Source organism: Bos grunniens, chromosome 29 (genome assembly GCF_055505025.1).
Source record: "Bos grunniens cultivar Pamir isolate PY7600 chromosome 29, Bosgru_T2T1.0, whole genome shotgun sequence".
NCBI classification, from domain to species: domain Eukaryota; kingdom Metazoa; phylum Chordata; class Mammalia; order Artiodactyla; family Bovidae; genus Bos; species Bos grunniens.
Genome location: NC_141193.1, coordinates 34,432,687 through 34,453,001, shown reverse-complemented (window position 1 = coordinate 34,453,001; position 20,315 = coordinate 34,432,687). Strand labels below are relative to the sequence as shown.

The following is a 20,315-nucleotide window of genomic DNA, read 5'->3' as shown; positions in this document are numbered from 1 at the left end:
ACTCTTTGACTCCATGGACTGAAGCAGGCCAGGCTCCTCTGTCCTCTGCTACCTTCTGGAGTTTACCAAAGATGCTAAGTGACTATAAAATAAGAATAATAAGGCCTACCTTGCAGGATTACTGTGAGGATTACAGAGGGTGTATTTAAAGTGCCTGAGAAGCAACATACCACAGTGATTAGAAGCAGGATCTGTACCCAGACTGTCTGGATTCAAATCCTGTCTCCCCAGTCTGCTGGCTGTATGACCTTGAGTGAGTTATTCAACTTCTCTGAGCCTCAGTTCGTCACCTGCAAATGTCATCTCTCTTTGTCTTGCTTCTTTCCACCTGTAATCACAGAAGTGTGATGTTTATTATAAAATAAATATATATTCATATATAAATCACTTTTAAAAATTAGAATTATATTCTCTATAAAATTTTACAGTCTTCTGTTTGGATTATGATTAGATTGTATTTTTCCATATCATAATGTATCTAGACCTTTTTCACTTTTTAGTTAAAATTTGTATTCCAAACTTACTTACATGCTTACTGCTAGAAGGAAAAAAGAAAAATCAAATATACATAAAGGAAAACAGTAGCCATCATTTAGAGAGCATCTCTAAGGGCCAGGGGCTGGGCTGGACACTCTGTGTCCATAAACTCCAGCCCCTTGCAATACACTTGAAAGGCAGACGCTTACAGGCTGGGAAGCTGAGGCTCACTGAGCTGATGAGGCTTTCCCAAAGTCACACCGTGAATCAATGGGAAAGCTAGGATCCGAATGGAAGCCATGCTTAAAAAGAAGCCAAAGAAAGGAAACATTCACGGGAATTTAAGCACCCATACCCCTTGTGATAAAGGATCTTTAAGCAGCTTCAAAGTGTGTTCATCTCTTTAGACTCTGTTGGCCCCGTAAAACAATCATGGATTGCAATTCAGAGCATTGATAGATGCAACCTGGAAGGAGACATTTCAGGAAAACTGAGAACAAAGCTCTCTGTCCTCCCTTCTCCTTCTCATCTCCCACCATTGGCACATAAAGCCATAGAGTTTGGCCACACTTCAGACTATCTCTAAACCATGTTTCTTGTGATAAGAGACAAGAGAGAAATTGACCTTTAAAAATCCTGCGTTCTGAGGAGCAGATAAAGATTTTGCAAGCCTTTTCACCAAAGGCACAGAATTTATTACAGCAGATGACAAAAACTTCTCCCAGATGTGTACAGACAGGGAGGCACATTCCACCCTCCACCCCCTGGGGCCTCCCCAGATGCTGCTTACAGCCTGCTATAAAACACGTCTCGGGCCAGACTGCAGGCAGCCGCGAGATGAGGTCGGCGGGTGGGAGGAGTTAAGCCTGCAGAGAGAGCTGGCTGGACTGGTTGGACCCTGTCCACAGGCCCATGGGGCTAAGGGACCATGCAGCCAACTCTGATGAAAAGAGTTTGCTAGGCCATGCATTGCCCACACCCGCCCCTAGCTCTGCTCTCCTTTCGGCTTCTTCTTGCCCATCCTTCTATTCTCAGTTAAGCATTCCATCTTCCAGGAAATATTCCAGCCCTCAGCCCCATGTTAGGGTCCCCGCTTTGGGCTTCCACAGCCCCCCACCCCCGCTTCCTTCTTCCCCTGCACATGGTTATCTCGCTCTGACTCGCAACACTTGGGAGTCCTTTGGAGGCGTGACGGTTTTCTTCCTGTCTGTCCAGTGCCTGGCGCAGGGCCTGCCAGCCATGGGACAGACGCTGAAGGGTCAGAGCAGACCTGTCCTGTGTGCCTGCTTTCTAAGGAGAGGAATAAGCTCTTCCTGGGGTGGGTGGTGAGGGGGAGGAAGGGTGACTTCCATCACACCCCGTAGCCCTCAGGGGGCCCAGTCGAACTGATGGAGCTGTTTGACTTGGGATCCTCACGCATTCATTATTCATTTTTTCATTCATTCAACAAACATGCTGATGGTGCACAGGGCACTGTGCTATATGCATTTGGGATAAGAAACAAGTCACGTCTGCCCTCTGTGGACAAGGGGAACAGAGCCGGGGGAGCCAGGATGTCCAAGAAACGATGGAGAAAGAGATGCAGACCGTGGAGTAGGGCCTGATCTGGGAGACAGAGAAGAGACCAGGGCCCCAGCTGCCACTGCACTAGCGGTATGATTTTTGGGTAAATCAGCTAACCTGACCCCAGTGTCCTCTTTGTAAAGATGAGAAGGCCAGCTCCGTCACCACCTTCTACAGAACCCTCAGCGCCTGTTGCTTTCTGTGAATGTTCCAGCAGGCGGCCACCAGGGGAGATGGGCCTGTGGCATAGAAAGGCCATGAAGTGACTGTTAGGCAGGTTAACCCCAGGGGCTGCCCTCCGCTCCCCGCCCCCACAACTGATGGGGACACTGACAGCGGAGAGGGACGTGGTCGCCTGAGGTCACAGCGCGCCCTGGCAGCTGTGAAGATCACAACACAAACGGGGAGCCATTGCTGGTCAGGACTCCGACTGATGGCACAACTCTTCACCCATTCCTGTGGGCAGCACCCCTCTCTGCAGAGGGTGATGGACACCAAGGCTTTTTTCATTGACATTCTCATGGCTGGAGAGTGACAGGCTCAGGGAAAGAACCCTGTCTTCAGGCTTCTTAGCCTGGATTCTTTCTCTCCACTTGCCCCTCTCCAAGGTCAGGGACACCCATGGCAGGCTGGGCACTGAGGAGGAATGCAAGAGGAAATAGCACGGCCCTCATCCTCCAGGGGATAGCACAGGACGTACATGGAAGTGTTAGCAGAGCCTCGCTGCACACACCACGTGGTGTCTCGTCCCCACGTGGCGTCTCATCACCATGGCACTTCATGTTCGAGGGTCAGGAGAACAAGAACTAGTCTGGAATGTTCATTTAGTGCCCCGGAGACGTGGCCGCCTTTTTCTTTTTTTCCCAACCTACCCTTCCTTCCCTTTTTTTCTTGCCTGTCTTTTTAATCTCTATTCTGCCTTTTTTCTAGCTGTTTCCTTCTCCCTTCCCTGCACCCCTCTCTCCCACCAGAGGCTGCAGCTGGGAGCAGCATTGCTGAATGACCAGAGCCTGAACGGCCTCTGACCCTTCATCTGCCCTTCTTAACTTCCACCATATAAGGAGAGAGAGGAGGCGTTAGGACTATATGGGTAAAGGGAATTTCTGGAGGAAACGTGTAATTTCCCCCAAGTTGGAGTTTTAGGATTTAGGAGGGCTTTATGGAAAAATTTGAAAGAAGTAGAGGAAAATCTTCCCTATTTTCCTGATGGGTTTGGGAGTTTTGCTTTTGCTGCTATGATCACAAGGGTCTCTCCAGGAGAACAGGCAATGCAGGAAGCATGGACATAAGTCAACCAATGTGTGTAACATACAATTAAGTGAGATAAGAAGTGCATGGAAAATCTAAATGTCTTTAGCCAAAACCAGAGAACCTTGAAAACCATATATTGCTGTGTTTCTAACCTACCCCCAAATTTACTTTTCTGTCCCCACAATATACTTTTTCCTCTTACTATGACTTCTAAAATTTGTCATCCATGCCGAAGAAGCTGAAACCATGCGAGAGTCTCGGTTACTGTGAGCAGCTATACACCCTGCTGCAGGCTGCCGTACGCTGCATTTGAAAATACAGAGAAGGGTTTGCTTGGAAGCCGATCTCATAAACTGTGGCTCTGATGAGAATCTCTTGGGCCCTGCTCATTTTAAAACTATTGTTATGTATCTCCTTTAACTGTGATGGTCTCTATTAACGGGGTTTAGCCCACATTTACAACTCAGCAAATATTTGCCGATTGAATGATGAGGGAGCTTCCACATAGGGAGGTGTAGGCGGGCAGCATTCTTGGCCAGACATTAATCACTGTGTGCTGTGAAGCCTACAATAAGCAACTCCACAGTCCCAGAGTCTCTCATAAGAGCACAGTGTGTGATATGTCCCCATTTCGGAGAACCCCAATCTTCAAGTCCCCTGGGGTCTCTGCTTCCCTAACTCGTAGGTGTGTTGCTGTGGCTGTGTTTCTCTGCTTCAGTTCTCCAAGTCCAGACTATCTGCAGAAAGAGCTGCCCTGAAACGCGGGTATAGGGAGGGCAGCTCTGTTACTGGGATCCCTGTTCAAGGGAAGCACCCAGCCAGGGGCGAGTAGTAGCTCATGTCTGTCAAGCCCTTACTCAGGTGCTGGCCTTCACGCCAAGTGTGCTACGTCCATGATCTCACCTAATCCTCCCAGCGTCCCTCTGAGCTAGGTTCATGTTACAGACAGGTGAACTAAAGCTCAGAGCCCTCACGGAGACTTTAAAATTTCTACCTGAATAGTCAACTAGATCATCACCAGGGCCCTCTCACCACAAGAAGCAGCAATTTTGTTTAAGATTCATTGCTGAATTTGTTTTTTTAAAGGAAAGAAGTAAGGGGTATGGAAAAGCCCAGATTCCAGAGGCATGGATGAAGCTGGAAGCTAAGGCAGCCGGGGGTGGGGGGGACCCTGAAATGAGTCAGCCCTGGTCTCTACGAGCTCGCTGTGTGGGGAGGGAGACAGAGAACATGAGAATTACAATACAGAGAGATGAGTGCAGTGGTGGAGGTCACCAGGGCGCTGGAAGAGCCCAGCAAGACTCATAAAGTCGGGTTTTCCACTTAAATAGTTCCTACATCCCTTCAGGGACAGAGAACCTTTTTCTATTTCACAAAGAACTGAGTTCAGCTTCTTTACTGACCAACTGTGTGATCTTGACCAAGTTACCTTACCTCTTGGAACCTCTGGTTCCTTCTCGTCGAAAATGAGGGCGATGGTGGTAACAGTGGCTACTTCACAAAACTGGGAAGATTCACTGACATTTTTCTTGAAAACATTCCTTGTAAAGGATTTAGCACAGTGCCTGGCCCTCAGTAGGGCACAGCTGTGATTATCATCATCGTCATTTAATACAAAAATTAATAATAGTCATTCCTGTCTAACCTTCCAGCCAGGACCAGAGGACAGGAAACCGTTCTTCCAAGGTGCCACGAAGCAGGGTGTTTATAAAGAGGTGAAAGACTGGTTTCCAGGGACTGCTCCGGCGGTAAACAAGAGCAGGCAGAGCTAATAAAATTTCAAATTAGCCATGACTTTTCACGGCCCTTCAATTGTGCTGGCTGATTTAATGGTCAGCGTCCCTGCTCCCTGGGATTGAATAATGGAGCATTTCTGCAGAGTTATGGATGCGGCAGCTGAATCTGTCATGCGAACATCAATAGCAGAATGCAAATAACCCTCAGCTCGGGCTGTAATTATGTGTTTAAGCAATGTCTGACAGGGGCAGCCTGAGAATGTGTGATGGGGCCAGCCGACTGCCGGGGAAGACAGGTGCTTGGCTCGGCAGTTAGCTGGTGGACCTGGGAGCTGGACCCAGGACCCGGCCCGAGTGAGGGGAGGCCTTTCCGCCGCATCTCTGGGTGGATCTGGCTGGTGGGCACACACAGGACAGTTGGCTCCCTGTTTGGGGAGCCATGTTCCAGGGTCAGGAAGAGGAACTACCTCTTGTGCTGTGCTTAGCTGCTCAGTCGAGTCCAACTCTTTGCCATCCCGTGGACTGTAGTTCACAAGGCTCCTCTGTCCATGGGACTCTCCAGGCAAGAATACTGGAGTGGGCTGTTCCCTCCTCCAAGGGATCTTCCCAACCCAGGGATTGAACCCAGGTCTCACATGGCAGGCGGATTCTTTACCATCTGAGCTAACAGGAAAGCCCACCTCTTATTAAGCACTTATGATATATCAGGTACTCTGCCAGATTTGAGGACATATACTGTGTTTTTCACATAAATAAAAATTACATTAGTAACACTCTTATAAATCACAGTAAGAGATATGAGAAACTGAGGCCAGAGAGTTTAAGAACCTGACCAAGGCCACACAGTAGTAAGTCTCAGAGCCAGGATTTGACCTCTGGAGCCCATTCTCTGCACCACTGTGCTGCCCTCAAGGAGGGCAGAGCAGATGGACCTTAGACACCATGCCGAAGTTGGGAGAGAAGGACAAGGGATTTTTTTGTCCCAACTTATTAAGGAAAAAACTGGGTTTCAGGGAGGTCATGGAGCTTGCCTGAGGCCACAACACCCCGAGACTAACTAGTAAAGAGGCTTAAGGGTGCATATTGTATGTGCAATATCCCTATGGCCAGCCTCTATACTGTAGACCCACAGAGACAAGTGAGGGAGTATATCAGTGTTAAGGAGACGGAAGCTCAGAGAGGTTAAGTATGAGCTCATTCAAAGCCATTCTTCCAGGCAGTTCTGGGGCTTGCACTTCAGTCTCTGAGCCTCAGGATCCTCCCACCATACCACACTATTTAACCGAATTGAGTGAAGATAATGCTTTTCTGCCTTTTATGGACTTGATTCAAATGTCATTTAACTCATTCCATTGTCACTCATTTATTTAACAGTCAGGTCTTAAACACCTGTGCTAAGGGCTGGGGCTACATCAAAGACCACCAGAGCAGGACCCACGCCCTCAAGGTGGTGGGGAAGTTTGCCCAGAATCGCTGAAAGCAGGAGACGCAGAATTCCAGCCTACAGAAGAACACACGTGCTCAGGCTGTTCTCTGCCTACAGAGCGCACAGGCTGCCTACAATTGGCTTCTTGTCTATTTTAAGCCATTCTATTGGGTGTCCGTAAAAGCACTTTGGGATAATGAGACCAAAAATCTGTGGTCTGGTGGAATTTCTTTCTTTGCACTTCGAGAAGCTGGAAGCTGCAATATAATTTTCACTCCTAAAGAAATCCACCCATGTGGTAAAGAGAATTCTCTACTAATGACAACTTGGTCAGTGACCTGAAACCATCCAGCAAACTCACAAAGCCCCTCTCACAGAAGGCAGAGGTGGCTCCCCACACACTTGCCTTGCAGCTGGGGGAGAGGCTGGAACTCGGCCGCCCCTTCCTCACCCCCAAATCCCATCAGTCACCAGATCTTCCCGTTTTTACCTCTCCGTTGTCTCTCCACACCACCGTCTTCCCTCGTGCCCACTGTTCCTCCCCTAGTCTCAGGAGCCGTTGTCTCTCCTGCTGCATGGAGCCCCCGGCTCCCACAGCTCCTTTGTCCTTGATGCAGGAGATGTGCTTTCAGCAATACGGTGACTTTCAAGTGAAGTCATCCCTGGCTTAGCACCTTTCAGTAACTCCTGTTGTCCAGAGGGTGAAATATAGACTCCCCAACCTGGCCCTGGAGGCCCAGCTGTCGGCTCCTGCAAAACTCGCAGCCTGATCTTGTGCTCTTCTCCTCCCTTTCTGAGCCCAGCATCTGAAATTAGTGATCCAAACTGTCACCTCAGGGCCCCCACGCACAGCATTCCTTCTATCTCTCTGAAAAGAAAAGAAATAACACACGTCACACGTCACACTGCACACTGCTTGTCCATCTCTCCTACTAGACTAGTGGGGTGGGACCTGGAGCCCCTGAATCTCCTTGGCACCCAGCAGCGGCCTCAGCTTGTATCAGGCACTTTTATACCGTCATTCAGTGAGTGGAAAGTAGAGAAGTGAATGAAGGCAGTGTGAACAAACGATGCGGATTGCACACAACATTACAAACACCCTGCTCTGTCACCCCTGCAGACGGCTTGGTGGACTGCATGGACCCCGACTGCTGCCTCCAGCCCCTCTGTCACGTCAACCCGCTGTGCCTGGGCTCCCCCGACCCTCTGGACATCATCCAGGAGACACAGGCCCCCGTGTCCCAGCAGAACTTGCATTCCTTCTACGACCGAATCAAGTTCCTCGTGGGCAGGGACAGCACGCACATCATCCCCGGGGAGAACCCGTTTGATGGAGGGTGAGTCCAGCTCTGGCCGTGGCTCTCAGAAAGGGGAATGAGCCACTTCCAGGGCTCCATCTGTGTGGCTGGGAGTGGGAGGAGGCTGGGAGGGGGACACAGCACTGAAGGCTCTGGGTGGACCATCAGGGGAGGCAGGGAAGCAGTCTCAGGTACCCACGTTTAGAAAACTGCTCTCCAAGGCATCTGGAATTTTTATGAGCAGAGTTGTGTTGTCCTCGCTGGGTGATGGATGGAGAGAGTAAGAAATCAAAGGTCCAAGGGGAATCTTGGATCAATACCCACTTTGCAGTCCGCTCTTACTGATGCCACTGTCTCCAGATGAGCTGAAGGCTCTGACAGTCTTCTCCCTCAGAGCTGATGCTGGGAGACTTTAGTAGGCTCGGGGGTGGGGCTGCACCTGCTGGCACCCAGGCTTTCTTCCACCAGTGTTCAGTGGTGTCTCGTCTACTGGACAGTTTGGTACCGAGGTCTGCACTGTGCCGGAACTGCAGACTTGAGTGGAGCACAGTCCCTGCCCACTGGTCACTCACAGTCCGCTAGGGAGACAAAAAGTTGTTCCAGCGTGATAGGCCAGATATGTGCCCACAGGATACTCTGGAAGCATAGAGAAGGTGCTTCTGGGCGGGGGAAGCCTGAGATTTAAGAACTGAGTCTTAAAGATGACAAATAGCTCAGCCAGGGAGAGTTTTTCAGGGAGAGAGAACAGCTTCTGCAAAGACCCGGGGCAGGAAAGAGTACATGCACGCATGCTCAGTTGTGTCCAACTCTTTGTGACCATATGGACTATAGCGTGCCAGGCTCCTCTGTCCATGGGATTCTCCAGGCAAGAATACTGGAGTGGGTTGCCATGCCCTCCTCCAGGGGATCTTCCCAGCCCAGGAATCAAACCTGGGTCTCCTGCATTAGCAGGCAGATTCTTTACTGCTGACCCACCAGGGAAGCCCAGGAAAGGATACTGCTAAGTCACTTCAGTCGTGTCCAACTCTATGCGACCCCACAGACGGCAGCCCACCAGGCTCCCCCATCCCTGGGATTCTCCAGGCAAGAACACTGGAGTGGGTTGCCATTTCCTTCTCCAAGGAAAGGATACAGGAGCCAGCAAAAGGCAGCGCTCTGTGCTCTGCTCCCCAGATCAGGGTCTCTGACCTCGGGAAAGATATCTAAGCAGGAGGGAATTGTGATCATTTCTTTTGAATGTCTTCCAAGGTCGTGATGCCAGATACACACAGAGCTTTCTCAAAACGTCAGCCCAGTTCAGCTCAGCAGTCACAGACTGTGCCTTCTGTGTTCATGCCTTCTGTGCCAGAGAGTTCCTGCCCTAAGGGAACAGGGTAGGGGTAGGGAGGAGAGACAGGAAGAATGAATGACATTCCCCCAGTTCTATTTAAAGAGGGAAGTCAGCACAGCCGGTCATCAGCTTCATCGTCAGCGGGGTCTGAGGAATGCTGGAGAGAGGACTGTCTTACTGAGATGGCTGGCAAGGGCAAAGAGGAGTCTCACCTCAATAGATCACCCAGAATGTCTGTTTGTAGTTCAGAAGCAAACCTGAAACTCACACAGAAGTTAGGGCTGAGGATCTTGATTCAGGTGCCGTCAGCAAGCAAGTGGTAGATGAAACCATGAACACACAGGTGTGTGATCCAGGAAAGTGTCGAAGGACGGAGGAGCAGGGACCTAAGAAGGACTCCTGGGGAGTCACCTTGGGAAGTGGTATTAACCATCCTTAGAGAGGAGCTGGGAATCCATGGAGGAGGCCCTCTCCTGGGATGTGATGGACCTGGGACTCCAAAGCCTAGACTGCCCCAGCCCTTCCACACAGGGAGCAATGACAAGATGGGAAGAGAGAAGTCAGGGGAGTGCCCTGAGCCCAATAATCGCGGCATCATACAAGTGTGTCAGAGCATTTGAACTTTAACTTTCTTAGAGGTGAAAGTATGTGAGAGTCCCCTTCAGCTCACCCTGAGAATACTGAGAGCCTCAGAGGTTAAGTGATCTTCCCCAATGCATAGGCCAGTGAAGTGGCAGAGCCAGGAGCAGAAGCAGAGTGAGGAGAAAGCTATTCATTTATCTTGGCCAGGAATTCTGCTTTTGTCTCCAGGTACAAAGCTTTCTGCTCTTTTTATTCAATTGTGTGATTTTGTATGTAAGCTTGTGGGCCTTCCTGTGGCATGAGTTCTTTTAATCAACTTGAGGTAGGAATATTACTCCTACCAAGGGGGATATTATTTAATACTTGCTCAGCCCTTCTTTACTGGACTGTCATGGGATCTGATTAGGGCTCTGACTGGTTGGCTGCTGATGGCTCTTCTGATTAAGGGGTATCCTCACCATGCCATCCTGATCAGTGCCAGTGGGGACCACGTACTCTGTTGCTTCACCAAGCCTGATGCTTACATTGTCACAGATCACGTGGCACCTACCCAGGAATTTGGGTATCATTTCTAACAGTCTGACATGCCCTTAAGGAGCCTGTCCAGTGGGGAACTTGAGAAACCTATACTGGAAGAAATGGGCTGCTCAGCAGAAAGAAGAGAGCATGGGCTTTGGAGCAAGGCCAGCTTGTGTCTCAGATCCGGGCTCTGCCACTGCTGAATGCACGTGGCTTTGGGCAAGGGCTTAATATAGTGAATATGTAAATGTCTGCCAACCCTCTACACTGAGTCTGCCACGACAGGACCACATCTTACTCACTTTCACATTTGGTAACTGCTCAAGATAAATATGCATATATATTACCTTGAACAAGGAAAAGATGGAAGGAAACAAGGAGAAAAGGAGGAGTGGGGAGGGATAGTGGGACGGAGAATAAATGGATATATTGTCTGTTTTATTTAATTTTCTACTGAGGATTCAAGAGTCCAGAGAGGTTCAATTATCTGCTGAAATCACATTACCAGTTAGTAGCAGAAGCAGGAGTAGAAGTCAGCTCCCAGGTCATTGTTTATGTATCTGTCACCTTCAGTTAAATAGCAGAGGCTTTGAAAGCAGAGACCATTCATCTCTCCAAACCTGTATGACTTAGGGCAGGTCCTGGAATAGAGTATTTGCTCTAAAATGAATGGATCATGGAAGCTTCCAAATGTTACTGCAAACATTCCTTTTACCTAACGTTTGCCTAAATCATCATGCCCAGCTCCTCGCTCATCTAGATTCGCAGGAAACAGCTCCTATGTTTCACTACTTTCACTAAGTATCCCCAGATTCTTATGTAAAACAAATCTAAGTGACTGGAAACCTACAAACACAAAGCACACATGTGTGCTAAGTCACTTCAGTCGTGTCCAACTCTTTGCGACCCCCTGGACTGTAGCCCACCAGGCTCCTCTGTCCATGGGATTCTCCAGGCAAGAATACTGGAGTGGGCCACCATGCCCTCCTCCAGGGGATCTTCCCAACCCAGGGATCAAACCCAGGTCTCCTGCATTGCAGATTCTTTACCAGCTGAGCTACCAGGGAAGCCGTATGCTACACTGCACTTTGTACAGTCTGAACGGGAGCCCGTCTAAGAGGTTCCAAGAAACAGGCTGTCACCCAGTGACCTAATGGCATTTCTGAGCCTGGCAAGGAGCCTCAGCTGTTTCCTGTGAGGTACAGGAGCTTCACTCTGCAGATTCACTGCTGTGTGACTGACTCTGGGAGATCCAAGTATGAGGCCTGCTGGGACTATGGGATGGAGAGGGATTCAAGGCCAGGTCGGAACTGACAGGAACACCATCCTGTGGGAGAAGCCAGCCAGCCAGTCATCAGTACACGGGGCTCTCCCCTGAACGCCTTTCCTCAAGGCCTGCCCACAGCAGGGACGAGGAACCACAGGGGCTGCAGTGCAGAGATGACACCAGGAGTTCCTGGGCGCTTCCTCATGCCTCTGAACAGTGCCCCAGCTGGTCCATAGGAACAGGGGCAGCCCGTAGGGACTGACAGGAGGGCCCCGGCCAAACAGACTAGATGCTGAGCTGGACCGGGCTGGTCTCCTTGGAGGGAAGCGCAGAGCCCGACTCAGAACTGAAGTGGAAGTGCTGCCAGATGGACTGGGAGTGAGGAAGGCCTATTGCCCCTGTCTCGCTCATCTGTATCCCCAGAGCCCAGCACAACGCCGGGCCCAGAGCAGGTGTTTCTTACAGGTTTTATGAGTACAGTAGCTCAGACTGACATTCTGCCTCCACTGTGTTCAGCTCCATATTAAGTGAGAGAGGTATCAATGACTTCAGCTGACCTCAAGTAGGTCTATAGTAGGAGGGCCCAGATCAGGCTGGGGAACCCCCTTCAGCAGATTAGGTGGCTTGAATACCATCTTTCCATCTGGGCCTGGATGCCTGGGGCCCTTCAGCCTAGTGGGTCACCTGTCCCTCCCCTGGACTCATGGGGAGAATAAAGTGCAGGGTGCCCTGTATAGAGACTTGTGTGGGAAGGAAGGAGCCACTCAGGTCTGCAGGCAGAAGGATCCCTAGCTGGATCGTCAATACAAGGAGGGCGGATAAGAGTACCTGGGGATCAGACAGCTGGGAAGGGGAGGACAGCATGAGATAATTCCTCCTCTAAGAGCACTTGAGGCAGCTATTTCCCTGTGACACAACTTTGATTGTATCCCTTAGCTTGTGAAAGACTGACTGGGTCAAAAGGACTGGACACAGGGCAGACAGTGCAATTCTGCAAATACTTGTGGATTGATGCTGCTGGACAGGTTAGCAGATTATGGGAAGAGGAAGAACTACCGCCAAGTTACTTGACCAGCTGTTTAGAATATGTTCAAGAACCCTGGATTGGTGAGAGGAAGAATGTGATGCTATTAAGTCTTCTTGCTGCTACTGCTAAGTCACTTCTCTTGTGTCCAACTCTGTGCAACCCCATAGACGGCAGCCCACCAGGCTCCCTCATCCCTGGGATTCTCCAGACAAGAACCCTGGAGTGGGTTGCCATTTCCTTCTCCAGTGCATGAAAGTAAAAAGTGAAAGTGAAGTCGCTCAGTCGTGTCGGACTCTCAGCGACCCCATGGACTGCAGCCCACCAGGCTCCCCTGTCTATGGGATTTTCCAGGCAAGAGTACTGGAGAGGGGTGCCATTGCCTTCTTGGGCTCCTCAAAACCTGATAGGTTATCAACTCACTCAGGCAAGCAGTTGGGTGAAGATAGGTTCTATGAAAGTCAGCTGACGGAACACACTGAACCCAAAGAGAGAAGACTTCAGGAGTCAGGGGAGCTTTAGGAAAGTAGGGATGGATGAGAACATTCATCCCAAAGGAGACAGAGGATCATATTGTATAGAGAGGTTCAGATCCCATGGAGAGGAGAGAATGGGCAGGCACGGAGAGGGGCAGAACTGCCAAGCTCTGTTTGCTGACTGTTAAGCGACACCTGTTCTGCACTAGGCCTGTGAGAAGATATGCCTCTGACCCCATCACACTGGGACTTCCAGTGTGTCCCATGCCTCGTTGGTCACTGGACCTCTAGTGCCTAGCAGAGGGGTTGTTGTTGTTCAGTTGCTCAGTCGTGTCCAACTCTGCAACCCCGTGGACTGCAGCATGCCAGGCTTCCCTGTCCTTCACTGTCTCCTGGAGTTTGCTCAAATCATGTCCATTGAGTCAGTGATGCCATCCAACCATCTCATCCTCTGTCATCCCCTTCTCTTCCGGCCTTCAGTCTTCCCCAGCATCAGGTCTTTTCTAATGAGTTGGCTCTTCGTATCAGGTGGCCAGAGTATTTGAGCTTCTGCAGGGGTTGGTACAGACTAAACCACGTTGAATGGTAGATGAGTCAGGGGGTCAGCCAACCAGCTACTGCTGAGTGCCTGAACAGAGCAGAAAGCGTTTTGAGAGTTCAAAGGCAGGGGCATCCCTCCCAGTGCAAATCCAGGTCCCTGAGCTCCACAGCACAGGGTCTGCATCTGGCCCACCTCTGTGTCTCTAGCACCAGCAGAGGGCCTGGCTCAGAGCAGGCAGCAGTGACTGGTTTTGCAAGTGAATGAGCAAACAAACAAATGAACTAACGAGTGAAGGCTTCTGGCGGGACATGGTCTGTGGCCTGAGACAAAGATTTCAGTGAGGAGGGTTGACTATTGAAACGGTATTTATCCCACTTCAGGTCACAACAGCCCATTAGCACATCACAGAATCAATGTAGTCGGTCAAAACTATTTTTTAAAGAATAAAGAAGTAAATTTAAATAGAAAGGGGTACAGTGGTGTAGAAAGTATCAGTGGAGCACTCTGAAAGGATATGTATTTCGTGACACTTTGCTCTGTGCATGTGTGTGTGTGTGTGTGTGTGCACGCGTGCACGTGTGCATGTGCGTACTCTTGAATAAGCTATATTGCTTACTATGGGTTTCTGTTGAACGGAATTTTGAAATGCATTCTAGACTGAGGAACCAGCATGGCTTTGCATGATGATCAGGGAACGGAGAGAATTTTAATGTGGCTGGAGCATAATTGTAGTGATAGTATTTTCCAAGTCAAAAGTCAAGAGACATGCTTCAGTGTTTGAAATCAAGAGAGTGTTAAGAAACCCGGGGTGAATGACCTGCTGTCTTAGAGGCCATGGAGGAAAAGGAATAACAGGATTTTGAGGCAAGAAGAGCAGTTTGGGGCAGGAACTGAGAAAGATCCACCCTTCGGTGGTTCACAAACCAGACCGGGCCATTTCGCCTCAGGTAAAACTGCTACAAACAGAAGTAAAATAACTTTGATACCACAAAAAGCTTCAGAATTCCTCTCAGACCCTTTATAAAGGCACAAAGTTGCCACATAGTTTGGAAGTAAGAGGTTAGAAGAGGAAAAAATAATGGAAAGAAGGAAGGAAAGATCATGCATGTGATGCAATTTTTTGTCAGCCCTCTGCAGATCTAAAGCCATATGCAGGTGTCAGTGACAGAGCCGGTCCAGAAATGCATTTGCAGGCCACTCCTCCCCCCTCCCCCGCCCCAGGCCTCAGACGTCCCTCAGATAGCCCTCAGAGAGTCTGAGCAGTAGAGATCATCTAATGGAGTTCAAATAAACACCAGCTTCCTGACAGCTGGCCTCTGAGCGAATTTATTATTGAATTATACTCCTGCCTTTTCAGAACAAGCTGAGCTGACAGGCTACCCCATCAGTTTAAAAGGTGGGGGGTGGGGGGGTGGGGGGCAGGGAGAAAGACAATGATAAATTACCCTGATGGCGGATGGAAGAAGGTAAAGATCCTGCTTCCTCCAAAATGTCAGCCATTATATATTATTCACGTTGGGTTTAAAAAAAAAAACAAATCCCTCCCCACATTGAAATGAGTGTTTATGATGATAAAGCAACTAGGTGAATTTAATTCAGGATGCAGGCAGCAGCTTCTCACATCATCCTGATAAGCAGCTAACAACTCTTCCTCTGCCACTTGATCATCCCTTTATTGATTCCAAAACCGAATTACGATCTGTTTGCTTTGTAGCCTGAGCGTTTTCCTAGCTGTCCATCACAGGAAGCATTAGCCGATGATGCTGCGCCAAAGCAGGAGCCACTCGGGGTTTAGAGGGAGAGGCCGTACGTTCAAGTCCTTGGGCAAGTGAGAGCAAGCCACCTCGGGTGAGCGAGGCTCAGCGTCCTCATCTGGAATGTGGGGTTACTCATTCTCACCCTGCAGGTTGTGCGGAAGAGTAAATGAGAGAAAATTCCCAGGAAGCCCTGTAGCTGGTGCACAGCACACGTTCAGTCATAGCACCGAATATTTACCAAGGATGTTCTATGTGTCAGGCATTGTTTGAAATGCTTGGTGAGGTTCGTGAGTGGAAACATCTTTACATCTCCCCTGAAATCATGTGACTTAGGGAATTCATCTTTCCCAGATAGGAAACTGAGGCACAGAGAAGGTGAGTAGCCTGGCTCAGGACAGACAGCTTGTAAGTGGCCGAGCCAGCCTTTGAAGCCAAGGCAAGTGGCTCTGGAGCCCACATACCGAGCCTTTGTTCTTCTCTGCTGGGTCTTGCATATTCCCACCTCCACATCTTCAAGCGGGAAGTGTATACAAGGTGGGGCCGCTGCAACTCTGCAACCCCAGCTGGCCCTTTCTCTCTGCTCCCACGCAGCACAGCCAGAGGCTACTGTGCAGCAGCTCTCTGTGCTTCTGAGTGTGGCCTCAGAGGCAGGCAGCGGGGCTTGATTGTGAGCCCCACCCCTTGCCAGCTGCGTGACCTCACTTTCCTCATCTGTCACATGAGGACAATAATTGGTACCTCGTGGGGATGTCTGAGGATTAAAGGAGATATAAAACACTTATGTGTCAGAGCAAGTAAGCATTGGATGAGTGCTCATTGCCATTATCACTTAGAGCAAGCGTTAGCATAGATACAGCCGATGTGAACATTGGCAAGGACTTTTGTATTCATATAGGTTTCAGTGTCACTGTGAGAACTGGGAGGGAAATGAAAATCTTAGCCTGAAACGCTGATGTGGTTATATAACTGATGCACAGGTCTGAGCATTTCAGCAGGCAGAGGTGAAGGGACCCTTAAGATCAGCAGTCCTTTGTGGTAGAAAAGGAACCTTTGAGGCTGGAGGAAACTCTTGGCTCAGCGAGGTAGTAGCAGATCCTGAGTCCTGGTGAACCTAGAGTCCTCAGTGAGGTTCTCAGGCAATAATTCCTGTGTCTGTTAAGTCAGGGCATGTATTCGTGCTAAATCGCTTCAGTCATGTCCAACTCTTTGCAACCCCATGGACTGTAGTCCACCAGGCTCCTCTGTCCATGGGATTCTCCGGGCAAGAATACTGGAGTGGGTTGCCATGCCCTCCTCCAGGGGATCTTCCCAACCCAGGGATTGAACCCACATCTCTTAACGTTTCCTACATTGACAGGCAGGTTCTTTACCAGGGACTGTCTGCATTTTCATCCAAGACTATAAGCTCTAAGCACAGAGAAGTTAAAATATTGGCGGGACATGTATCACATTACTGATATTGTCCTCCCTGGAGAATACAGGGTCAGGACTTAACAGATGTCTCTGCAGTGAATCTGGTCAGCTCTGCTGTGCAGTCCTGGGGGCGTGGAGAGCTGACTCCTAGTGAGCGCCACAATGTGGGGCTGCGATGAGGAGATGCTACGGGGTTGGTTCTGTGAGATTCTAGGAAAAGCCTGAATGAACGTTCTGGCCAACCCAACACCTGTGGGCCGTGTTCTCGCAGAGGAAGGAGCTCTGCCTGCCCACCTCCCCCGCCTCCTCCTCCTCCTCCTCCCACCCCTGCGGGTCCTGTGACTCCCCACTGCAGGTCTACCCTGCAGCGTCTAGAACCAACCCCGACTGACTTGGAGCTAGCCTAGGTGCCCAGCCTCAAGTCTTCCTACTGTTCCTCTGCCTGACTGTTTATGTGCCAGCTCTGCCCAAGGGGTTTCTGTCTTGTCCCGGAATCCCAACCTCGTTTCCTACCCCTAAGTTTCCTATGTAAGCAGCCTGGCAGCCCTGCTCAGCCCCCAACCCTCCCACCCCTGACGCCTCGAGTCTTGCTTCCCCTGGGCTGGCTCCCACCCCTGCCGCGTCTGGGCCTGGAACTCCTCCCTTGCTCTGTGTCGGAACCTGGGCCTTGTTCCCTGGTGCACAGGGCACTCACATCCAGCTGGCCCTGGGAGCCCCTCACCACGCCCTGTGCCCTGTTGGTCTTCTGCCCCACCCCGGAAGGACCGTTTCCCTGGAATGCTGCCTGTGTGTAGTTCTGCACCTCAGGTCCGGCTGAGCTGATTTCTGCAGCCCCTTCCCGTGTCTCTGCCCAGCCCCCGTCCTACCTCAGGAAGTGGATCTAATGTCCACTCCATCGTAGTCTCTCCTTTCGGGGTAAAGTAGCAAAGCCTCCCTTTTGCAGGGGAAGCAAGGCCTGTCCTGGAAGACAGGAATACAGGACACGAAGTCATGAAACAACCTTGTCCACTGAGACTCGAGGCAGAGCTACCTCGAGCTTTTCTAGCAACACAAGCCATCTCCTGAGGAATCCTCTTAGAGGCAGGCTTCCAGCTACATGGCCCAGAGAACAGGCTCTCTGGACACGCTGTCACCTTCCCTGACTCCAGGGGCACGTGGCCGGTGTCTCTGAGTCGTGTCCCCTTGCCCGACCAGCCCTGTCACCCAGCATCAGGAGCCTTGCTCCTCCAAAGTGATCACTGGCCGGTCTCTCTCCATCCTGCCCATCCTCTGCCACAACCAGGACTCACTTCTCTGGAAGTTCAGTGTCGAAAACAGTCAAGGGCTCTCTTCTTGTGAGCACCTTTGTGGGCCAGCAGGAACTGTTCCAGAGGATTCCTGTGAAGGGTGACGCAGCCCAAAGTATCAGCTTTCAACAGCCAGGTTGCCCCCAGGCTCGAGTGATCAGATCTGTGGCCTGGGAGCGCACACTCCCTGAGTGTCTGAAGTAGCTCATCAGCCACAGAAAGTTAGGAGATCACAGGACCATGTCTTCTGGGCTCTGCAGGAGGCAGGTCTAAAGGCCCAGAAGACACGCGTGGTTGCAGGGCCGTCTTGTCATTGGATGCCCTCAGGTGGGCTCAGAGCATCACAGCAGACCTGCCCAGGCCCCAGCCTCAGTGTGTGATGAAGGGGGAGCTGCGCCCATCTCTAGGGATTGTGTCCCTCACCTGTAAATGAGGGGCTTGGGCCCATTCACCCAAAGGACTCTTCTCATTCAGAGTTAAATTCCAACTCATCTGAAGAAGTCTGTGGATTTCTTCTTTGCTCTCCCCAGACATACTCAAAGTCCAAGAGGAAAAACATGTTCTGTCTTGAACTGGAGTACGCCCCTATCACATTCAACCCACATACCCAGCAAGTGATCTGGGAGCCTCTGGTGGAGTCTGAACTGAGCCCAAGTCCAAGTGAAGGAACAGAGTCAAGGTACTTGGGCAGGGCCTGGCGCTGATGCTAGCTGTGGTGCGTCTGTCTGTCATACTAGAATGACCTGGTGGGCAGCTCCCTTTTTTTTTTTTTTTTTCACCCCATGCTAGCTTCACTTCTAGATACAAGGATTGTTCATAAAGTCAAATTGTATTCATTCCAGAAGGTGAGCTCCTCATGCAAAGGGATTTTGTCTCATTTGCTGTTAGTAACGTAACTATTTAGAATGCCATGGGAAATGAGCCAGAAACCACTGGCACTGCGGTGCTGTAGTGTCCACAGGAAAGGAAATGGATGCGTAAGCATCTTCCCTATCACCCAGAACCATGTATAGCGCAAAGTAGCTGCTCAATTAAATTTCCAGCAACTGAACCCTATTCTCGTTTACCTGGCCTTTTGTCTATGATTCTCTTCCCCCAACCCATCCACTGGGGAAGGAAATGGCAGCCTTCTCCAGTATTCTTGCCTGGGAAATCCCATGGACAGAGGAGCCTGGAGAGCTCCAGTTCATGGGGTCACAAAAGAGTCAAACATGACTTGGCAACTAAACAACAAGAAAAACAACCCACATATATATTTTTCACTTTGGGCTATGTGGAATAGTTATATTCGTATTTCTCATATTTTGATATTATTCATATTTCATTTCCGTTTTTTCATCCATTAATGTGATCTCCATTTATCTTTTTACTTAACATTTAATGAATGCACACTAATAGAGCTGCTGCTGCACTAAGCACGGCGTTATAGAGATGAAAAGGACATAGTTATTCCCCACAAAGAACTCACAATCTAGAGAAGATAAGGTATTTGAACAGATGAATACACTTCAGTGGGATAAGTACATTGTGTTTTCTTCACAAAAGGAGGGAGTGGGTTCTTTGTCCTGGAAAGTCAAGAAGAGCTTTATTGAGAGGCAGGCCTTAAAGGACAGATTAGCAGGAAAGTGGAGAAATCATTTGAGGCAAAGGAACCAACATAGACAAAGTCAGGGAGGCAGGGAAGTGCTTGCCCAGACAAGGGTATGAGAAGTAATTTAACATGGCAGCAGCATTGGGTGTGCTATAAGAGTGTGGATTTTATCAAATCAAGTTCTGTTGGTTTGGGCCTGCCAAGTTAATTGAAAGACATACATAGTAAACCCAGGAAGAGCATTGAAATAAGTATTAAAGAATGAAACACAGCTAAAAGTTAGCTGTTTAAAAAAATCAATCTATTTTTCGCTGCACTGGGTCTTCATTGCTGCGCACAGGCTTTCTCTAGTTGCAGCGAGCGGGGGCTATCTTTGTTGCAGTGAGAGGGCTTCTCATCACAGGGGCGTCTTGTTGAGCACAGGATCTAGGCACGTGGGCTTCAGTAGTTGTGTTGCATGGGCCTAGTGGCCCAGCGGCAAGTGGGATCTTGCCAGACCAGGGATTGAACCCATGTCTACTGCATTGGCAGGCGGGCTGTTAACCACTGGACCACCAGGAGGGACCCAGAGTTATTGCATACAGTACTATACAGTATATTAGACCTTATTTCATACAAAGAAAGCAGACTCACACCATTGTAACTCGAGTGCTGTACAGCAGTCCCAGGGTGGCTACCCAACGTGGCCCATGAAGTACATGAAGAAAATATTAGAACATCTGTCCACATTTACTTACCTTTAAAAGTAAGTATAAATGTTTCCTTGGATGGAACACTG

At 49.8% G+C, this 20,315-nt stretch overlaps 1 protein-coding gene across 14 annotated transcripts in view; it reads left to right on the top strand.

Annotated features, from left to right (window-relative positions):
- TENM4 (teneurin transmembrane protein 4) overlaps nucleotides 1-20,315 on the top strand; it is a 1,162,188-nt gene that overhangs the window by 1,048,671 nt on the left and 93,202 nt on the right. For all 14 annotated transcript variants that reach the window (XM_086385810.1, XM_086385811.1, XM_086385817.1 and 11 more), the window contains one exon: nucleotides 7,574-7,790. In XM_086385810.1, the coding sequence (XP_086241936.1) occupies nucleotides 7,574-7,790 (217 nt within the window). The remainder of the gene's footprint in view (nucleotides 1-7,573; nucleotides 7,791-20,315) is intronic.